A 23685-nucleotide genomic window follows, 5' to 3' on the forward strand; every position below is an offset into this window, starting at 1 on the left:
GAAACTGTCAGAATTATGGTTTCCTGTTCACCCCTACACAAAGCCTTGTCTCACACCTCCAGTCACAATTCATTCATCTTGTGCCTCCATATCATGAAGAAGCTTTAATTATGTGAGTGCAGATTTCCTGCCCACCTCCCTGCCCCATGCTCTGCTCCACTCCATGCACAAGTGCCACCAGTATTATTTTAGTTCATTTTTCTGTGACTCTAGGGAGTCTCAAAGGGCTCTGGATTCAAAGCACCGTCAGCAACCTACATGGAAGACTTCAGATGAGAGGACCAGGCATGCTCACAGGCTTCACAGCTGAAGCTTCAGTATCTGTCTCATGTCTAATTGACAGCAGGGTCACAGACATTGGTTCTGTGTGATGTCTGTCCTGACAGTTCCTGGCAGTGCAGTGCCCAGGCTGTGAAGGTGACCTGGAAGGTGGGAAGAGTTGTGGTTCTCTTCCTTGCTGTCAGCCTTGGGGAAAAGGAGACCAGCAGGAGCCAGAATCTTTGCACTGGCAATATTCAGCATTTGGGAGTGATATTCCAAGAATTTTGTCTCATCAGTATTTTAGCCTCTCTCAACAGGCCTCCTGGGATGTGCACTGTTTTTGTAGTGCTGATGCCTTGTAACTGCTGCCTTCTGCAGCCAGCAGCGTACCCATGCTATACTCCCCGGATTAACAAAGTGCTGATTCCATTTTTCCTTATGTTCTTTGCCCCTCAATGAGATTATCCCACACCGCCCTTCTTCCATTGTACCCACCACAGAATTTTCTTTAAGACTGGTTTTCCAGGCTGTTCAGAGCTCCACCTCAGCTCCACCCTTTCAGAGTAGAATCTGTTTAATAGCTTATGTACATTCAGAGAAATTAATTAGCCCACTTCCACCTCACCTTGATCGTGCTTCTGCCTTTGATTTCATTTTTGAATTTCTACATCGGTTTTGGGTTTTTTTGTTTGTTTGGGGTTTTTTTGTTTGGTTGGTTGGTTTTGTTTGGTTGGTTTTTTTTTTCTTTACTTATTCTTTTCCTTCTGCATTGCTCAGTGGTGCAGCATTTATTATACAAGGGAGCAATCACCTCATACGTGCTCTCAGATTGTATTTGGGATGTGACCAATACATTCCTGTGGACAGTGTCAGACAATGAATGTAGTCAATAATTATCTGGTAGAAATGAGAGACTGGGAAAGTTAGCAGTGGGGATCCACAGCAAGTACCAATGAAGTAGTTTTATGATAATTTGTAGCAATGAGAAAATGTCACCATAACCCTAATGCTATTACAGCTCATTCAAGACAGACATCAGCTTGTAGCAATACCCTTTACTACTTGCATTAGACATGTCCACTTGATTTATGGTTACAATGAAAAAAGTCACCATCATGTAAAAAATTCAGATGGTGAGTTGAGAGATTGCATGACAATTGTGTGAAAACTGTGATATGAATGGGGACTCACAACAGCCTTTCAAAGTCTGAATTTTAGGATATAACAAATACATGAGGCAGACAGCGATGCAGCCACAACACGCGTTCTGAGCTCTGCATGCGGATGGGATGTTTTGTAAATAAGGACATCTTCCTTAAAAAATCAAAAAGTTGAATGCAAAACCCACCAGGCATTCAGTACCCAGGGAGTCAGGCAGGAATCAGCTCTTCTAAATATTAGGTCTTCACGTGGAGCAATTTATTTTTTTTTGTATCATAAACCCTGGAAATATTTTAATGGCTTTTGTTGAGCTATTCATCTCTACTTGATAGCCCCAAAGATTTATTCACTGACTCCAGCTGACAGGGATTAGCAGATCTAAACGATTTAACTGAGGTGCTCTGCTTCCTGCTGAGTTTCAGGTGCCAAAGACTCACTAAGGATAGACTCTCTTTGCATAGGTGATTTAATAAATAGTTAATAAACATACAAAAACCTAAAAGCAGACCTAGGGAAGAGTCTATATTCAAGAGAAGTTTTTAGCAATAGGCAGTTTACCTGTTCTATTATCACTTTGAACAAATGCATAGATATAATCTCAAGAGAATACAAATAATCACTTCATCAGAAAACAGGCTTAAGTAGTGTATTCAGGTAAACAATACTTATGACTTAAACACAGATGTACTTAAAGCTCCCAGCTGGGATTAGGCTAGTATTGTGCTAACTGGTTTAAGAGATAGGAGAGAGATTTCTTGATGGCCAAAGTGTTTATGTTCTTATGTCAAATAAGCAAATTAAAAAATGGGTGCAATAAAGATAGTGAAACAATGGAAAACAGTGTGTAAAGTTATAGGAAAACATGGTTCCTGAGCCCAGCTGTCAGCAGCTATCTTTATTAAACACTTTGTATTTTTAACAAACGTATAAGAAATCAAATATCAGTAATCTATATTTGCTACCCACCTAGCCTAGTGTAAAGTTTTACTTTTGGACAGTGTGGTGGTGTAACTTGGGGGTCTAGCACGTGTCAGAGTTGCTAGGTGCTCCAGTGAAGTAAGTAAAATGTGTACAATGTGTGTAAAATTGAGTAACTGTACCCATAGATGAACAGGTTGTGCTTGTTTTGAACTTGTAAAAATGGGACCACTCAACCAAATAGGTGATTTATTAAGAGAAAGTGCTACCAGGTATATTCTGTCATGTGAAAGCAATTGGAGTAGTCAGTGGGAAGAACATAATACAGCACAACAGGCTTTAATTTACATCTGGAATCTATCAGGTACCCTCCGCATTTCCAGATCAAAAATGTTTCATGATAAGGCTTTTCCCTTTCAGAACCACTTTTCAGCTAGGTATTCTCTTTAACCATGATATTCTTTACTTTCTCATGGTCTAAACATGCCCCTAGAGCTCAGCAATTGTAAATTACACTTCCTGTGGCTTTCTGACCAACTTCACCTAAAAGTTTTCATCTACGCATACAGATCTTTTAGAATTAGCTTATTTCAATTCAGATGTAGTCAGTTCTTTAAACCAATTTTGTGTGATAGATAGTCTTCAAAATAACATTTGCCATCAAAAAGGTCAAAATGTGCCATCTAAAATATCGTGAGGTCTTAGATATATTGGTGTGGAATTGTCTAATAAATGTTTAATTGATGGTCATGAATGTTTCTGTTCTACTCTCCCTGTGTTTGTAATGCTTTTTCTCCTTCACAAGTATTATTACCCAAAGTATTTGCTATAGGACCAATTTTGGCCCTACTGAAATTACTGTAGACACCTGTTACCTTTGTTGAGAGTGAGAATTAGCACAATTTTAAGCACCCTTGTTCTGTTTTTAAAGCCCAGCTAACCACCAGAGTTGCTAATAATAGTTTTTGAAGTATTTATTATTTTTGCTACTGGATCACATGTACCTACACTTACAAATAAAAAAAGGATGAATACAGTTCCAAAGTACACAGAGATGGGGTAGCTGATAGTCAGTGGTATTGCATACTGTTATGCTAGACTACAGCTGGCTGCTTAGCTGAAGTACCATCCTTTTACGTGTTTTGTTCTGTATTGTTTCTTTGGCTGATATAGGAACTAAATTAAATACAACTCTTCATGTGACTATTCGGGTCATGGTTTTGCTTTCAAATTTGTGGGATGAAAAATGCACTAATAGGTGACTTTCATAATATGAATTTTTTTTACAAAAACAGTGTACAGGAGACTGAACAATTGCAAGTGAAGGGTATTAATTGCTAATTAGTTCAGATTTTAATATAACATAAACTATTGAATAGTATTTCTATATTGAATTAGTGGAGCAAACTGCTGTTCTATTTAAATGAACGCTACTGTTTTTCTCACATAAAGAATCATGCCAGAGGTGTTATGAAGCAGATTGTTCCACTGATTTTGACGTATGAAGGTACTGTCAGGGAAGCATGCCTTCCTTAGCTCCACTAAAGAGAACAGCCTTTATGGTTTCAGACCTTCGCATTTTAAGTTTTAGTTCACTAGGTTGTCTTAGACTTAATTGTACTAGTGACCTGTCAGCAAGGACTCCCTCGAAGCGGAGGCATCCTTTGTACTTGTTTTCTCTTTGAACACTTTGCTTCCATAGAAGAAGGGGCAATGTTATCCTGTTCCTAAGAGCTTCATTACAGTTTGTGAGCTCTAAATTCTCCTTGAAAAACAAATAAAACAAATTTAAAGAAATTACTGCCAAACTTCTCCAATGATCTGGAATTTTATTCCATCCATATACATGCATAGTAACAACATTTGTTGAGAAATTATTTCTATCAGAAGTAGAACTTTATCTTTGTGATCACCAGTTGCAGTATTGCTACTCTTATATTTAAATATATCTTATATATGAATTAGATTCATAATTGCAGCATTGAGTTTAGGGTTTTGTTTTAGACTGTGCCTTTCAAAAGATAAAACTGATTGATATGACCTCATTACTTACAATACTGCTTCCAGTAATTTTGTTCATTCTTTATAAAGTATTGCATTTAACAGCAAAGGTTTAAAAATTGAGACAGAGATGCATCAGCGAAAGAAAATACAAGTACTATACAAGAAAAAAATTGCCATCTTCATTTAACGTACGTTTCAGATTAAGAAAGTGGACAGAAACATACTGCTACATACAAATGCAAAGCCTAATGACTAAGGTACTGTATCTGCTAAAATATAAAGTGCAAACTGAGCCCAATTGTTCAAAAAAATTGATATTTTAAGGCGAACTTTACAGCATAGTTGAAACTTCTTTGCAAGTTATATTTTAGCATATACATATATCTGCAACAGCATATAAGAAAAAAAATCAGGATACACAAGTGCTTTTGAAGCTATTTCTAAAATGCTTTTCTGTATTGTTTGCGACTATTTTCTTTAAAATCTACTATACAGTGCAAACCATATGTGCTACACAATAACTATACAATAACATTACAAATGACTTTAATATAAAGTTTTTAAATAAAAAATAACATAACTACAGCTATGAATACTGCTGGTAAAATAAATTAATATTTTTGAAAATGGCACCAATAATACACTTTACTAATGGACTGTAATGAAATTACACCTTTAAGTCTTCAACTCGGCAATAGTGAAATCTCCTGATTGTCCAGATGTAATTCAAACAGCTTTCTTTAGACTGTATGGAACAATATACTAAACACAGGTACCAAAGGTGACCGATTGTTTCATTTGACATGTTCTGCTGCATGTGACGAGCAATAAAACTTCTTATGAGTTATAAAGTTTGAAAGATTGTTGAATTGGATGTCACACAGTCGGCAATACTTTCCACTGGTTGGGGCCTGGGCAGAACCATTCACGCCTTTAGCTATACTAGACAACTGTTCCTCTGCTGTAGGAATTGCTGGAGAGACATTTTCATTTGCAGTTAAGGGATTCTCAGAGATCCAAGAAGGAGACTTGTGCCCATCTTCATGCGGAGGATTCTGGGAAATGTTCTCTTGCTGTGGGTTTGCAGCAGGTCTTTCCTCCTGTTTTAGTCCCCCATTAACTATCACCATGCCTCGGTTTTTTGGCAATAGTGGAAGAGACTCTTTCTTCTGCACAGCACATCCATTCGAAGGCGCCTGGCCTTTAGGAGATTCACTTTCTGTATTTGTGCTTTGATCTAAATCAGTATTATGAATGACGAGAGAACCAGAAATATAATCACTTGGCTTTATTCCATAATATGGAGAAAGCTGATCTGCTCCTTTAGCTTTCTTTATTGCTCCAGGGTAAAGGCATTGTGGAAGAAACAAATGTTTGTTTTCTTCTTTTGTAGCAATAAGCTGGGCCGCTTCACTAAAGACTTTTAGTCCTTGAAGTGTTGCTAAGTGTGTGGAAAATAAGTTTCCATTAGGAGAGGACTGTTTTGAGTTTCCATTTTTCTCACATTTAATTATGCTTCTTTCGTAACTGACATCTGGGCTGTTTCTTTCACTTTCTGGGTTTTGAAACACCTTACTGTCGAGTTGTCCCAGGTCATTACGCTGATGGGCAGTGACAGGGCAAAAATTCTGCTTGTGAGCCAGGTAGTTCTCTACCTTGTTAAAACTGATCTTGCATACTGTGCACTCATGGTAGTCCAGCAGCCTTTTGGGAGAAGTGGACGTCCTCTCTGAGGGGGGTAAGCATTTTTTACTCAGATCTATTGGCACATCCATCTCCAAGCAAGACATGGTGGAGTGGGGAGTATCACACTTTGAAACTGGAACGCACTTGTTAATAGACAGTGATGTTTCCAGATGCTTTGAGACTATTCCTGGAAAGATATCGCATCGTGGATGGTAACATTCTCCAAGGCCCTCTGTTGACTCTTGAGTAGATGTACAAGGATTGCCAAGATTAGCCACTTCTAGAAATCGCTGTTGAACTAGTGGTGGCCTCTGCTCTTGCTCTGGTAGACACATCTCATACATCTTCCTTCGCTTCCGGGTACGCATTGTTCTCTGCATGGCAGGCACTTTGTTGGAAGCGGACCTCTTCAGCGGTGGATCGTGGCGAGTGGCACAGTAATACTGCTTGTGGACCATGTACGTTTCATGTCTACTGAAAGTAATATTACAAGCTTCACATGTGGTCTTGTTAGGATCACTCTCCCCTTCTACTAAAGGAGCACTGGGATTCTTCACATCAGAGGGTTTCCCGTTTATCTTCTCATCACCATTGCTTGCAGCTGACAACTTCTTAGATTGTGCTGTAAAGTCTTTTTCATGACTTTTATTGTTTGGCCCGATCAAATCTAGAACATTGGAAGAGTTTATGCAAGGTGTCTGCAGAAGCTGATTCTCTGGATCTGATGTGTGAGGAGCTGCATTCAGGATGTTTATAGAGCTTTGACCATTACTGGGACTTACAGCTTCTGGCATTTTTTCTGGGACACTGGAAAAATCTGGTGACTTTGCCATCTGCTGCCATCGGCTGCTGCAGTAATGCTTTTTGTGTACCAAGTAGTTGTCCAAATTATTGAATGTTATGTTGCACTCAAAACATGTAGCCCCTTTGGGCATCAAAGGACTGTAAATTACAGGAGGATAATTGCTACTTCCATGCCTCAGTCTTCGATGGACCAGTTCAGACATTTTGGCTAATATCTCTGAAGCCTGAGGAACCACAGTGATGTCTTGGGGAAAAGCAAACTGAGAAAGAAAAGGTCCCATTGGGAAAGAAGGACCAATATTAGGCTGAACTGGTGATGAAGCAAGTCTTGGGCTGGATGGTTCAGATTTTATTTTAGTGTATGAAAAACTCTGCTTATTTGTTGCAGGCTGCGTTTCTGGCCTCTGGTTTGGAAGGAAAAGCGGAGCCTTTTTTTCACATTTATCAAGCTCTGTATCAGAACTTGCATCTTTAGTCTGCATGGTCTTTTGGCTCTGGGGAACATCATTTCTACTCAACAGGTCCGTTGCTGGCTGTAAACCTTCTTCGTTTCCACTTGGAGAGTGTTCAATGTCACTTTCTCTCTGAATTTTGTTGCCAGAGACATGTAACTCTTGGTGCTGCAGTAGCTCCCTCTGAGTTTGGAAGCCAAAATGGCAGTGATTGCATCTAAAGGCAGCTTGAGTAAGATGCGAGAACAGGTGCTGATGAAAGTTAATCACTGAGTCTGCAGTGTAAGTACAAACTGTGCATTTCAGACTAGCACCAGGTGGGAGAAATTCTTCCATTTTCACTCCTATAAAGACAAGTAGAATACAAAATAAAGTAACTATTTTGCCCTTCATGAAGTATACTGGAAAATCAGTTGCACAGAAGGTATAAACACAGTGAGAACCACTAATTTTCTTCTGATCGGATGTTATTAGTCACCCTGAAAATACGTGAACTGTTTCAGAATTTCTTTCCTTGAACTGCTAGAGGATATTTGCACACTTCTGCTCTGCTTTGGACAGCCTTAGCATCGGCATGCATTCAGCAGAGATGAAGGGAAAGAAAGAACAAGGGAAAGAATAAAAATAGACCAGACTTACTCCAAAAGAAAAAGGCCATAGAATAGAAATTACAGTTTTAACCAAAGGAGACGTAATGTTCCCCATACACAACCACTGTAGATTTTGAAAGTACAGAAAGTACATCAAGGTCAGGAAGCCCAAGTTTATGATGTGGCTTGAGGTACAGCCCTCAAACTCAGAGTGCCTGAAAGCCACAGACAGAGCAGAAGTGGCATCTTGAGCATTAGTGATGCTCAGCTCTCTGCTTGTCTGAGTTGGCTGTAGTGTGGGAATAGGATATAAATCTATCCTCATCAGAAAGGACTGATGATTTGCAGCCACTGTGAAGGGAGGAGGAGGAGTAAGACATGGCTTCACCAACATTTTCTCTTCTACATATAATGGCTGTAGGCAACTACTGCTGTAATACAACACCTTTTCCTCACGAAATCACTTCAGCTTTCCCTATCACACATTCAAAGATGGCACATTCAAAGCCATCTTACAACCACTGCTGAAACAAAAAAACCCACCCAGGTTTCACAGTATTTTGAAACTGAAAATGCTTTAAAAAGGTACAGGACCGAATTTCTCTACTGCAGCAACACAGATTCTGACTATCTGTTAGACAATAAAAACTGAGAAAGTATTGGCAGTGATGATATTCAGAATCTAAACCAGTTTTTTCTGTCTACGCAGAACACATACCATGTTTTGATCAGGTAAACTAGGTTTATGGTAGTTGGGCAACATCAAGCTGTAAGAATATTGTGGCTCCATCTGTGGGAAGTCACTCTGTTGTTGGAGGTCCTCACTTCTCCCCTTGCATCAGTGACTCCCACAGTTGTGAGTGACATTTGAACCTGACCTACTCTTGGCCTCAGAGGCCAGAAGGGAGCCGAGGAGATACACAGCACTTTCATCAGGGCTCATTCCCCATCAGGCACTTTTTTGCCAGGAGGCCATATGAAGCTTTAGCTTCTCCACTGCCATAAGATGGTGTTTCATATGCTTCCACACCATGTGACACAGTCACAGTAGGGTGTCTCTACAGACTTTGAATTTCAGTCAGGGCTCCATGCTCCACTGGTGTGGGTCTGCTATAGACCCCATCAGGAACAGTAACAGAAGTTGAAGCAAACATTTCACTAGCTTACAGGGGTTTTGGAAAAGGAATGTTTTGTTCTCACTGCAGAGGCTGCTAGAACTTGTGATAATCTGTACAGAAAAATAAAGATGGACAGGATCTGAAAGACAGCAAGAATTCTTGAACTGACTAGTTTGTGACCAAAAAGAAGGGGAAGGACTGATTTTAGCCTCTGATCTAAGAAATACCTATAGATTCTTACTGGAAATTCAGTAGGATCTCAGACCTATGTCTTTCAGGGAACACAGATGCTTATCTATGGATTGCAAGAAGACATGGTCACTCACAGCTCATGGCTGAAAACCCTCTCAACATCTAAGCCAACTGTACGTCACTAAATACAAAGAGCTGAAGCAACTCTTACACTGTGGCTAAGATTTCAGAATTTTCCTCTGCTTGGAGAGAAATTAATTTGTTATCTTCCAAGAGTACCTGGTTTTAATTACTAGGCTGTATGACATGCTGGGCTGCATTCACCTGCTCTTGTTGAAGCAGCTCCTACTATTCTGCTGGTTCACTGAACAGTGAAATATTTGCTAGGCAAGAGACAGAAAATGGCAACAGCCTGATATTCAAAGTTAAGGTCTGGAAGCACAAGAAGATCAGACCTCTAAACGAATGGTTAAATGTTGTCTGTGTTGTCTACATAAGGAAGTTTCTCACTCAGCATCTTCCAGTCCTGTTCATGGAGGTACCAATCTTCTCCAAGGCAGCATGGTGCCTTCAAGATTTCTAATTGTTGCCCAAGTATCAGAGGAATATATTTCATTTCACCAACTCCACCAAGTAGACTCCCACTCTCCCAGGAGTTTTTACACTGTAGCTGAGTAAGGCTTTCTTCCATGACTAAAGTACACATTATTGTCCTTTAGACTCCATCCCTTTAACAGATCAGAAACTCCTGTAATGCACTTCCCCCTTTCCAGACACAGCTCTCTACACTACAGAGTCAACACACCCATAACCTGACACTTCAGTCTTTCTTATTTGTAGGTTTTCTCTGCTACTGAAAACTCCAATGCAGACTGTTCTGCAAACTTGTAACTTGTGTTTCCAGACCTAATTCAAACCAAATTCAAACAACACACACAAAGCACCTTCAGGAATGGAGATAAAATTCCCACTGAATTCCAGATATTTAATCTCAGAATTTTGTAATCCCAATTTTTGTATATCTAGTACTATAATTTTAACAACATGGACACAGACAACACACGTGGGTGATATGATGGTTGGAGGCCATCCTGGGCATAGTGATCATGAAATGATAGAGTTTTCAGTTCTCTGAGAAGTAAGGAGGGGGGTCATCAGAACCTTGCAATTCTGGAGGACAGACTCTGGCCTGTTTAGGAGCCTGGTTGACAGAGTCCCTTGGGAGAGAGCTCTGAAGGGCCAAGGAGTCCAGGAAGGCTGGACATTATTTAAGAAGACAGTCATAAAGGCACAGGAGAAGGCTGTCCCCATGTGCTGAAAGACGAGGGAAGAAGAGCAGCCTGGCTGAATAGAGAGCTTTGGCTGGAACTCAGGAAAAAAGCAGAGACTTTACCACCTTTGGAAGAAGGGGCAGGCAGCTCTGGAGGACTACAAGGATATTATGAGGTTATACAGGGAGAAAATTAGAAGGGCCAAAACCAAAGTAGAATGTAATCTGGATACTGCCGTAATTGGCAATAAAAAATGTTTATTTAAATGCATTAACAACAAAAGGAGGGCTGAAGAGAATCTCCAGCCTTGATTAGATGAACGGTGAAACAGTGGCAAAGGATGAGGAAAAGACTGAGGTACTTAATGCCGTCTTTGCCTCAGACTTCAATAGTAAACCCAGCTGTTCTCTGGGTACTCAGCCCCCTGAGCTGGAAGACAGGACAGGTAGCAGGACAAAGCCCCCATAATCCAAGGGGAAATGGTCAGTGACCTGATGGGATCCACCCAAGGGTACCAAGGGAGCCATTGGAAGTGCTTACTGAGACACTCTCCATCATTTATCAGCAGTCCTGGCTAACTGGGGAGATCCCAGAAGACTGGAAGTTAGCCAGTGTCACACTCATCTACAAGAAAGGCCAGAAGGAGGATCTGGGGAACTAGAGGCCTCTCAGCCTGACCTCAGTGCTGGGGAAGTTTATGGAGCAGATAATCTTGAGTGCCATCACATGACAGGTACAGGACAACCAGGTAATGAGGCCCAGCCAGCATGGGTTTATGAAAGTCAGGTACTGTGTGACTAACTTGATCTCCTGTGACAAGATGACGCATGTAATGGATGAGGGGAAGGCTGTGGATGTTGTCTACGTAGACTTTAGTAAAGCCTTTGACACCATTTCCCACAGCATTGTCCTGCAGAAACTGGCTCATGGCTGAGCTAGGTGTCCTCTTTGATGGGTAAAAACTGGCTGGACTGATGAGACCAAAGAGTGGTGGTGAATGGAGTTGTATCCAGTTGGTGGCTATTCATAAGTGCCGTTCCCCAGGGCTAAGTGATGGGGCCAGTTCTGTTTAATATCTTTATTGATGATCTGGACGAGGGGATCAAATGCACCCTCAGTAAGTTTGCAGGTGACACCAAGTTGTGGGGGAGTGTTGATCTGCTTGAGGGCAGGAAGGCTCTGCAGAGGGATCTAGACAGGCTGGACTGATGAGCTGAGGCCAATTGTATGAGGTCAAAGAAGGAGAAGTGCTGGATCTTGTACAACAACCCCTCACAGCGCTACAGACTGGAGCAAGAGCGGCTGGAAAGCTGCCTGGTGGAAAAGGACCTGGGGATGCTGGGCCCCTCACTGCAAGAAAGACACTGAGGTGCTGGAGCATGTGCAAAGAGTGGCAATGAAGCTGGTGAAGGATCTAGAGCACAAGTCGTATGAGAGGCAGTTGAGAGAACGGGCATTGTTTAACTTGGAGAAAAGGAGGCTCAGGAGAGACCTTACTGCTCTCCACAGCTATCTGAAAGAACGTTGTAGTGAGGTGGGTATTGGTCTCTTCTCCCAAGTAACAAAGTGATAGGATGAGACAAAATGGCCTCAAGTTGTTCCAGGGGTTTAGATTGGATATTAGGAAAAAATTCTTCACCGAAAGGTTGTCAAGCATTGGAACAGGCTGCCCAGCGAGATAGCGGAGTCATCATCCCTGATGGCATTTAATAGACATGGAGATGTGGCACTTAGGGACATGTTTTAGTGGTGGACTTGGCAGTGCTACGTTAATGGTTGGATTTTATGATCTTAAAGGTCATCTCCCACATAAATGATTCTATGATTCTATGATTCTAAAATACTCTCCCCAGTTTATATTTGTAAGAAGAAAAGAGAATATTGTTATCAAACAAGGTGTTTTTACGAAACATTTGTCCTGGGAAAAGGACACAGAGTTCTGGACCCTGGTCCTTAAAGCCTCCTGTTTAAGAAGCCTGTTCTAGAACCCAAAGATCATACACAGTTCAGGACTTGCTCTTTGGTGGCATGTACTTCTCCACTGAACAGCAAAACAGTGTAGATGGAGATTGTAGTCTAGCAGACTCACGTTTGGTGGATGAAATCCTGAAGTAATTGATTGAGCGTAGAGACCAAGCAGCAGCATTCTGTGTCTGGATTCCTTAGCACACCTTCACTAGTAAAAAAATGCTGCCTGTATGCGAGCATACACACATTAAGAGAGAGACAGCATTCAAATGAGGATTGTTAGATAAGAGAAATTACACTGGTTAGCTGGAATGGTGCTTGGTGTAGAACACAGGTAAGAAACTGTTGATATTTTGGTGGTATCTACACCCAATGCCTGCATATATTTGGAGAGACATTGATCCGATGAATGTGTATATTGAATAATTCTTCAAATAGCTAATTCCAGGAAAACATACTGTACTTACCACTGTGAGAATTTAAGTGCATTTCCAGAGCTCTTGCGTTAGAAAAACTTTTGGTGCACTGTGGAAAGGGGCAGACACTGGATATCTGCTGAGCACCATCTTCATTCTCCTCTGACAGCTGAGGCCCCTCTCTTTGCCTCCCACTGCAGTAATACATGAGATGGGCCTGCAGGTTCCTCTCACTTCGATACCAAATGCCACAGGATTTGCAAGGGAATATGTCCTCTACAAGCAAATATAACCAGGTGCAGGTTAGCCATGGTGCACTCAGTGCCAACCAATTAACACAGCTGGATTAATTCCCCTCACTTCCCCATTAAATGCATGCTTATTTAATGAAATACTGAAAACAGAGCCACAGGTATATTAAAATGTCACTTTCAGGTGAGAGACTGAATGTGGGAGACAGTTCTTTCTTTCAAAAGAAGATTTAAAAAAAATATTTACTACAAAAAAGCAGCTAGAAGCTTTTGGTATGCAATTATTTAAAAATGAAATGAAATTATTTGTTGTGAATATGCAGTTCTAATTCAAGAACTAAGCTGTATTTCCAATACATCACTACTCACTAGGTGACATCTTTCAATTACACTTTTTCTTCTGTGTGCACAAGTCTTTTCAGCATTGGACCTTGGACTTTTTGAGTGGCAATTGCTGATCATTCTGGAAAATGTATATTCTCAGAATGCTTATGCATTTATTACTGTCAAGTCCTGTTGCTCTGATATCCAGGAGGCCAGACTAGATTGTTTTTCCTTAAGATCCTACAGTGCTGAATGTAATATCACACTAAGCAACATTTCCTGGGTTCCTTTTGTTAATAATATTACAGTTCAAATTGCTAACGCGCTTTTGTTCTCTTGCTTTTGGTAAATTGTTACTGTTGCACTTTTCCCTATGCAAAAGGGATATTTGTTAAGAATAATGCATTTTTTCTTTGTCCTCTATCCCAAAGTGTCAGCACCTTCCCTGAGGGGAAGACAACGCAGAGTTTGCAGAGTGCTTCCCAGCAGCAACAGGAGCAGACATTTTGATCATGTACTGAAGGCTACATACCTTACTCATGCGAAGACTAATAATGAATACTGTGTATTTACACAAAGTGAGTATTTGGTTGTTAATACCCTGTCAGAAGGACACCTACACAGTAGATGTTGCATATCTGTCTCATAAGGACAAAAGACTTGCCATCCTATTGGTAAGAACAAGGAAGAAATCCCAGCCCTTTAAGGGTACATCTACAGTAGTAAATTAAACAGTGACAGGGTCCAGACAAGAGCACCAAAACTTCTTATTTATATTGTCAAATCATAAGAATGGTCCCTTCCACACTTTTGGTTTAAGACAATTGACATCTTCCAGGTTCTTGCATACAGTTCAGGAGTTACCATGGGGCTAGGATCATTACCTGCAACTACTCTGGACACTTCTCGCCTGTTTTTGAGACTAAGAGAGGATAAAATTATAACTGCAGCCAGACCTCAGGATCACAGAATGGACAATTGCAGTGAACACCAAAACACATCTTGGTCAACACCAGAATTCCCACTGACTTCAGAATGTAAAAAGCTACTACTGATTGTAATTAACTCTTGAAGAATGGCTGGCCACTCTGAAAATAGGGCACGTGTAGCTGATGATGTAATTAATCATCATTCATGACAATGTATGTTTAATTTCAAATATTGACATGTATAGGATCACTGCTTTGTTCCAATTCCTTTGGGTGAACAAAGTTGAAGACTCCAACCCATTGAAATGGATGAGTCTTTTGTTTGTTAAATATCTACAAATGCAGCCAAAATTTACACTTAGTTTGTATCTCTGACTGCATTGCTAATGCTTGCCTATTTTTCTGCTCATGAATTTGCATAAAATATTTTCACCACTACTAGTTTCCACATTTCCCTTTGCCACTGAATAATTGTGCATGAATTTAAAACACAAACATTTAATGGAGCAGTTAGTATTCCAGTATATATCAGTATTAAAACATCAGTGATACAGCTTGCATGATTTGAAATGTCGCATCTCACGTGAAAGCTGACATTTCAACATTTGTTTTTGGCTTCAGAAAAGTTTGGTTTAAAAAAGTTGAACAATTTTTCCACAGAAAGAAAGTCCAAAAGTAATAATAGGGAATTCTGATATGGGCAACATGTCCTATTTGAATTCATTTGACTGCATTCCACCACAGAATGGAACTTTCTGATTATCTTAATGAATTTGACTTCCAGCCATCTTTATTTCCTATGGGCTAGATGGCCTGGACAATCTGTAGCTCCCGTTATGCATGGTGAATATATGACTCCCATTACATGCCATGCAGAGGAAATGCATTTGAGGAGTTTTGCATGGTGAAAGGATAGAATTCCAGGGAGAACAATGTATAGGGATGGGATCCAAAACTATTGCTCCCCTAAAGCGATGCAAAATAGATAAAGGCTACTTGAAGTTAATGTTTTAATTCTTTAAAAACAAGAACAAAATCAGTTTCTTTCAATGGATCAATTCAGGAAATGATACTTTCAAGCTGCATGACCCAAAGGTGATATTCTAATTTTGATTTTTCAAATAGAAAATGTTAGGAAGCCTTAAAACAGAGTTCTACAACACTTAATTTTTCTAGAAACTGATTTTTTTTTTCCAGAGATCTAGCAAGGGAGTGGTTACGAGATGTCCCACTACATATCTAGAGGTGCATTCAGCATATTACTGGACTTGCATCTAGCTCAAGACTTTACAGAAGAAACTGAATTTCACCAAGTTGACAATGAAATGTGGGAACAGCCCCATCTGGTCAGAGACAGAGTCAGAACTGGGGTGTAAAGTCCCAGACAGTGAGACTTGCTACTTTAGCAGCCTCTGAGTTAACAGTACAAAGGTTACTCCAAGTTGCTGCTAAGCCTGTACAGTAAGAGCTGATGCACAGTCAACTTAGACTCCTCTTAGCAGCAGAAGTTGCAATGATCAGTGTAGCTTTCCAGGGCTCTGCAAAACACAGTGGTGGTAGCAAAGGTGTTTCCAGAAATTTGATGCTGCAGAAATCTGACTATTTTGCCAAAGCCCAGAGTTGGCCTTGTATAGATTTGCAGGAAAAATATATCCTCAGCTGAAACAAGCTGTCAAAGAGTCTTTGCCCTTTAGGTAAAGTAACTTCCTCACTGGTGCCTCCCTTGCAGCTGTTGTCTAGAAACACTGCTCCGCTCTAACTGTGACAACTTGGTGGTCTGTTACAGGGACTTCTGACACCTTTTGGAGAGGTCCTGTACAGTGTTAATTGCTGGTTCTGTGAACAGGTATGTTAGCTCACAGCAGCCCTAGTGCTGGGGTAAAAACAAATGCACTTATCTAAAAGTCTGGACCTTGATGCCAGCTCACTCTCTGGAAGGGAGGGCTTGGATGACTTGGATATCTTAAGGTTTATCTTTTAAAACAGGTAACAACAAATGTGCAACTATCAAGATTGTTTCCCTAGAAAACAAGCAATCAAAAGAAAGAAAGAAAGAAAGAGAGAGAGAGAGAGAGAGAGAAAGGGAAACATGGAATGAAATGCATCATCACAGATGTTTTAACTAGTCCTGTCAAAAAAGCTTGAAGATGGTGTGACTGTTCATGACACAATGTTATTTGGTGTGAGCCTGAGTGGCAGATCATATGCTGGCATGTGCATTCACACCTGCAATTGCTGTGTTCAGTAGTTTACTGTATCTAATTACAATATTTACAAATCATGGGAAGCATGGTGAAGCCTCCAACACAGTCGAAATGGACAGGCTTAAAAAGTGCTGAGAGTTAAAGATGTTCAATAGGTCTAAGTGATGACTGCTGAGGATCATGGTAACAGCTAATATATTTGAAAAGTTCTTAAAGAGGAGGATAAGGAACTAGGGCTGTTTAAAGACAATAAGAAAAAGTTAAAGAAATTAAATTTAATTCAAGCTGAATTGTCCCAGTTCAGGAACTGACTTATCAGGTACTCCTGTCCCTCCTCTCCAAGGACAGCACTTAACTACATGCTGTATTTTGCCCATGATAGGGTCTATTGATGTCCAAATGACATAAAACATTCTTGGATAGCAACATTGAGTAGAGATACTACAATAAATCAGGGCTGCTATAAGGCATGATCTCCACTGCATTCTGAAACAGCCATTGAGGAGATGTGTTCTTTCTTTCCATTGAGTATCATGAATTATTACCAGAAGCTGCAGATGTAAGCAACAGGCTTACTTGAGCAGCAAAGGCTGGACTTTGTGAGCTAGCAGGCCCATCTTATCTACGTTTTTAACAGTTTCTGATCCTATTGCCTCAGGGAGTGTATCACAGAACCTCCACACGAGGGCAGGTCAGATACTCTGGGTGAGGCTCTTGCAAAGCCCAGCTGCCAGACCGCTCTTACTCCTCCTTTTATGTCTGTGAGTTCATTTCAGATGGTGGGGGAACAAAAGTAGGCTTTGAGCTATGGGTTTTAAGTCATGTGGTTTCTGTGGTCCTGAATTCACTGCTGCTGTATTAGCTCTTCATATGTGCCTTGAAGTACTCCTGTTTTAAAAAATCACCAGAGAATAATATTCATCACTTACTGTTCACAATAGCTGTAGGCAAAATAGATGCCATTGCAGCTTGTTGAGGGAGCAATTGTATTGAGTCCAGCAGGCGTGCAGGATACATCCCTTCTGTGAGAGTCATCTGACTAGCAGCTTGCAGCCTTGAATCAAAATCTACAACAAAGGCAATCAGCTCTTCGCCCTCTGATATGGCCTTGGTTGTGGTACACCAAAGCTGCCCCCCTACAGGAAACATAAAAGCAGAAAGATTTAATTGATGATATCAGATTCCAGAACTTAAAACATCAGTGCCATATCTTCACAGTCTTTTTAAAATTTTGATGGCTTGTTTAAGATAAAGAGGCAAATAATTTTTATTTTTACTGTCTTCCTTCTATCAATACGGGAATCTTCAATGTGTATTTGGGGATTCTTTTCCTTATTATTTGCGTCATGAAAATTAATTTAATTTTTCATGTTGTCTCCTAAAAGGCCAGCATTATGAAAACCAAGATATAGGTGAAAATCTATTATATGGTACTTTTCTCATCATTATTTTTCACCAAACTTCCTGTATATTTTTTTGTAACTCCAGGTTTGTTTTATTTTGAATACCAAATCACAGCACAATAAAACCGAACAGCTGCAAAAAGAAATCAGATTTCCTCTTAAGGGCATTCTTCCCCTCCCTATGTTTGCTGCCCTCTTTTTCTAAAAAATCTTCCCTTATGTAATATTCTTTGTAACATGACTACTTTATCTCTGCTTACACTGACTGAACTTCCTGAAAAGAAGATATGCCAAAGATCTGTTTCATAAAGGCTTATTCAAATAAAGGTTTGTTTAAAAGGGGGAGGAGGTGGAAGAACTTTCATCAAACAGTAAGATACACTATAGCTCTGTGCTGCAAATGTCACGTGTAGTGCATTAAAGAGAAAATTAACTATGCGAGCACATCTACTAATGTATTTGAATGTGATAGTGAATGCTCATTTATTTAACTTGTTTAGACAGGCAAAGCACTTATATTGTGTTATCTACACTCTCAGGCCTAGATACATATCCAATACAGTTATGCCTGAAATAATGTTGCATACTTTATATGTTATAAGGCTTTTTTTTCCTCAGGTTTTGTATATATAGAAAAAGCTATATGTTGTATTCATTAGGCCAGCAAAAACTGTACTCGTTTTGATAAGTAATATTGCTGTGTTTATCTTTCGGCATAACTGCCTTTTCAACTGCACTTCATTTTTTTCCCCTCAACGAGATTATAGTTTTAAAACAACTTGTTGCAAAAATCTGGTAGAGGAGATAACAACAGTGTATGATATGCCACAGCTAAATGGAAGAATTAGGACATTGTTTTAGAGAAATCTTGGACAATTAATTAAACCAGTCTATTAGCTTTCAAAGATGAGCAAACAAAACAGCACCAGTGACGATGCTTTTCAGTGGAAAAAAAAAGCTAAGTTTCCAGACCTCAAAGTGGTGTAAAAGTTTCAAAGCAAAAAAGTGTCTTTGTATTCACCCTTCTGTAATATAGCAGTTGAAGATGGCTCCAAAGTTTACAAACAATTTACCGTGATGGGACCAAAGCATACTAAAGTTTACTACCCTCCAAGATTACAGCATTAAATGGTGCAAATCTGAGTAATTTCCTCTAGAGAATAAGAAGATGAAATATGAAGATAGTGCCATAAATGTCTACAAATGCAGAATCCTAATGCCCAAGCAGGAATTCAAACATATGAGGAGCACAGTCTGACTTACTGCCTGATATAACTCAGAAGTAAATATACAGAAGCCTTCAAAGTTAAAACTGGTATAAAATCTGTTCAAGAGAGAACCAGGCTAAATGCTGGAAGTGTACTTAATTAGATTTGTAGATAAAAAGACATGATACGCATGCTGCAATTTGAGAACCTGAAACTGGGTACTCTGAAACGGGGTACTGTCACTGCAAACACCACATGGTTCGTGTTCTGGGAGGAAGAGGGCTTCCATTGTTAACACATGCCTCTATTTTATTTATATACAGAAGGCGTAATAATCAACCAACATGTTTCAGTACATTTTAATAGAGAATAAGAGCTCATTCTAGACTGTATTATTCACTGCATTTCTTAATAAAATAAAAATGAGTCACTGCAGAAGAACCAACTGAGATTTTCTCTATCCCAGCAAACAACTTGACATGCTGTACCCTTGGGGGGGTGGAAAAAAAGTGTAGTTGATTACTGGGTCTCCAGCTGCAATCAGTCTGGATCAGCTAAAAGGCTGACTCAGTCTCCTGGTGTTAGAGCTCCTCAGGGTGTTGACTCATGTCCAGCAGCAGATTAAACTTGGACAGCTGAAGCCAGCAGTGACCTCGGCTGTCTGCTCCACCCAGCTCCTGGAGGCTGTCACACCTACGGCAGACACAGCTGAGTGGGATGTGTGACAGCTCTGGAAGCACAACAATCTTTAGCTTGGCTTGTTTAAGGAAGTCAGAACTACAGAAGTTTAATCCACTCCTGCGTTTCAATACAAACCTTCAGCCTAGCAGGATTCAGATCCAAGAATTACATTGTTATTTTGTTTTCTTTCATCCCACTCTATAGAAAATGAGGCATTTAAGTGATCATGACATATATGGCCATGTTTTCATCAGTACATGGTATCATGTTAAGTTAAATCCCCAGATGAACTCCCAAACAACGCGTTCTTTCAGCTACTGGAAATGCAGTATAGCACCTCTGCAGCAGTAGTCACCCCCAGGGGTAGGACACAGCACACTCCCCCCTTGCCCCCCTCTGTGCTTGCTTGCACAGGGTAAGGCAATAGCTGCTGTTTTGAAAGATGCAAACGACTTTATTTCCCTTAATGCAGTGAATGCAAATATGCTGGCCTAAATGCCCAGCAGGAAGACAGTGAAAGAGAAGTCTTGAGCTTTCTGTTGCACAGTCAGGGAAACGGTGTGCAGAGAACCTGGCAGAGGCTTCCAAATTTAATAGGAAGTTACAATCATGACTATCATATGAATTATTATGCTGCCTAGACATCCTTGTCAGAGATTGGGCTTCCTTACAGGCAGTGGTTACAAAACAGGAAGAAATTTCTTGCTTCACGCAAACATTTCTACAAGCTAAGACACAATTGACATATACACAGTAATTTCTCAGGTGTACAACATCGTTTCATAAAGCAAAGGGCAGGGTTAACAACAGATTTTCAAAAGGATAATATTTAAGTCTTTGCCAAGTACTGGTGACAATGGAGAAGGAGATGGGAAGATGTTTGCTTGAAATATCTGCAGACATGAAGATTTCATAAGGAAACATAAAGGCCTGTTATTTATATGAGATGAAGTCCTGACTAAGCTGGCTAGAAATATTTTAACCAACTGTTCCTTTTGTCAGAAAAAAGCTTATGGGGGTGAAATGGTTCTACCAAAACTTTACCAGGCCAAGTTTCTCAGTCCTAAGACAGATGCAGTAGAAGAGAAAAGAAGAATGTCCAGATAAGCAGTAACAGGCATGAGTGACCTCACAGTGCCTCAAAAATTAAGTCGTTGCTATACTGTTTGGTGAGAAGGCAAGACAATGGTAGAATGGGGATTTTGGCCCTCTTCTCGCCCATAGTGAGTACACTGGTCATCCATTTGTACTGAAAAGGGTCTTACTGTTTTTACATGGTGGGGTAAGAAAAGTCTTACTCGTGTTCCAGTGCAGAAGGAAAGTTTTTGAAATACCATAAGGCTTTGTGACATTGGAAAGCCATTTTCTCTACAAGTCTAGTTCTGATTCCGTGAATTTGAAAATAAGCTTCTTGAGCCTGCAACATATTGTTTCATATCTGTGGTTAAATCAAAGAAAATTATGTGGATATGTAACATGTATACATCAAGCAGAGGAAGAGAATAAAAATACCTTTAAACACTATGTGTTTACTTGTACTCTTTTTCTAGTTCACATTGCAAGCAATTAGAAATGCTCATTTAATCATTGAAAGTTGGGAAAGTTAAATAATATCATATTGTGCAAACTAGAGCAAAAAATTACATTCCAATTGCATTAGCATGAGTTTTTTATCAAATGACATCAGGCACTGAAGCAGCTATCTGATACCTTCAGAGTTTCCACCAAATGGAAAGGTTATTTCAGGATTCTCTTCTTTGTCTGCATCTTTCAGTGCAAATATTTCTGCTGCTTGAATAAAACCCAACACCCTTAAAACAAAACAAAAAACCCCAACAAACCAACTTCCTATGCAAAGGAAAAAGTAAGGTCCTGATGTCCCTGAAAAACTGTGGACTTACTGTTCTTTGTAATGTTTATGATCAAGATTCTTGTGCAAACAGATCTGGTTCCTAACAGGAAGCTTATAAATCATACTCATAATTGCTGTCAAAACTGCAGTGGAGCGTACTGCAAGTTTCGATAATAAAGAATAGAGTCACAGTTCAAACTTGATTACATTTTGGAAATTCATGCTGCTCTTATAAGAATCAGTGGTCTTAAATATCTTCTTCTCCTGCCAAATTTTTCACTTGCACTTTTTATTATTTATGAAATCAGTGTCTGCACAATGTCATGCAGACCTCTGCTGATAAACTCTAATTAAGATTAAGACAAGCCTTTTGGAAAGGATCCCATCATTAGCAAACATGATAAACACAAAAATACTCCCTACTTGTCAACCAGGAGCAATTCAGTAACCTAACAGTATTATCTGTTGCTAGGCTACAGAGCTGACAAAGCTTCAATTATATTGTATGGCCATACCTATAGAATACTGTATAAGCAAAATGTATCTAATATAAAAGCATTTAACTTCACCCATGCTATCTGTAATTCATGGCTTCTTTCAATGGCAAAAATCAGGTTAATAATTACATAGCATGCTGGAAAAATCTTAGTGATGTGTCATGTTTGCACAATTTTTTCTAATTTATCTCTATGATTGATAGACATTTGCTTTGTAAAAGTAATAAAATGCAAGCAATGGGATGCTGTAAACCACAAGCGCAACTACATCTGGGCTCATCAAGATATGGAACCACACTTAGTATAAAAAATATATAGTAAATTGAACCAATTAAATCATATTTAGATGCAGTAATACTCTATCTTCTGTATTCAGAATAAGGAGTACTGTGGTGATAGATATGCATGCTAATAAAAAACTTTATTTTATGTAGGACAGACATCCAAAATACAAGAGAAACTTCCTTTTTTTTTTTTTTTTTTTTAAATAGCCCTTAATTTTTTTCCTTCTACATTTGGATTTTTTTTTTTTTTAAAAGTGACCTCTATTATCCTATTTGGAAGCAGGAATTTGCTCTGATCTGAAGATTTAACTAAAGCAATGGCCTTTCACCCATTTTGATTCTCAGAACCCTACAACACTTCCAGGGAAGACAAAGACCCCAGCAGAGTGAGCCTTCTGATGGTGGACTTCTTTTTTTTCCCACTTATTTTTTGAAGACCTTAAGGAGTAAACATGTGGAATCTGTGGATCACAGTATGAAAATGAATATATATAAGGACAGACTCCCGTATTAACTCCTCCGGGAGAAAAAAGCTTCAAAATGGATGGAACCATAAAGCCTCTTGATTCATACTGTTCCTTTTAGGAAAAGTGACTTAAGAAAGGAAGTAGCTAAAAACAATGTTTCCATTGACTACAGCTTTCATGGAAGGAAGTGCAGAATTTTTCACAGATGAAGAAACATAACAACAATATAAACCTATATTCAAAGGCAAAAGGCAATTCCAGTTTTCCTGTCTTTAGCAGCAGTTGGTTTTCTTTGGTGAACCATTTGAGTCTTGTTTTTGACCCCACAATGGCTCACATCTTTCATACAAGTTTAGGAAATCAATGGAAAATTCTATTAAACCCAATTTTCAGTGCCAGTTAATTCAGAAGTACTGCTTTCGTGTAGTAAAATTTGTGCTTACTGGATTTGATTGTGTTGCTGCAACAACATAATAGCCTGTTTCCTGTACACACATCTTTTTGCAAGAAGGGTCAAAAGACTATCAGAATTTATTTAAACAACAGATTGTTACTCTTAGTGACTTCTGGGCACCGTAAACTGAATTAAACCTTCCTCTCCCAATGAAAGATTCCAACTTGTAAAAAATGTTGCTTTTTAGTAATGGTAATGGGGATTGGAGTTAATTTATTATCTTCCATCCTTTGTTGCACAGGTTAAGCATTTAAGGAGAATTTGCACATCACAATAGGATGGGATCTTCA

At 39.5% G+C, this 23685-nt stretch overlaps 1 protein-coding gene across 4 annotated transcripts in view; it reads right to left on the reverse strand.

The window, feature by feature from the left end:
• Nucleotides 1–977: 977 nt before the first annotated feature.
• Nucleotides 978–23685, reverse strand: part of ZFPM2 (zinc finger protein, FOG family member 2) — a 417436-nt gene continuing 394728 nt past the window's right edge. For 3 of the 4 annotated variants that reach the window (XM_080381546.1, XM_080381547.1, XM_080381545.1), the window contains 3 exons: nt 17479–17685; nt 12893–13117; nt 978–7630 (listed from right to left, as the gene is read on the reverse strand). In XM_080381546.1, the coding sequence (XP_080237672.1) occupies nt 5139–7630; nt 12893–13117; nt 17479–17685 (2924 nt within the window). In that variant the 3' untranslated portion in view covers nt 978–5138. The remainder of the gene's footprint in view (nt 7631–12892; nt 13118–17478; nt 17686–23685) is intronic. The other variant, XM_080381548.1, reaches the window with a different exon arrangement.

The sequence above is a fragment of the Falco punctatus genome (assembly GCF_963210335.1).
Source record: "Falco punctatus genome assembly, chromosome: 3".
NCBI lineage: Eukaryota > Metazoa > Chordata > Aves > Falconiformes > Falconidae > Falco > Falco punctatus.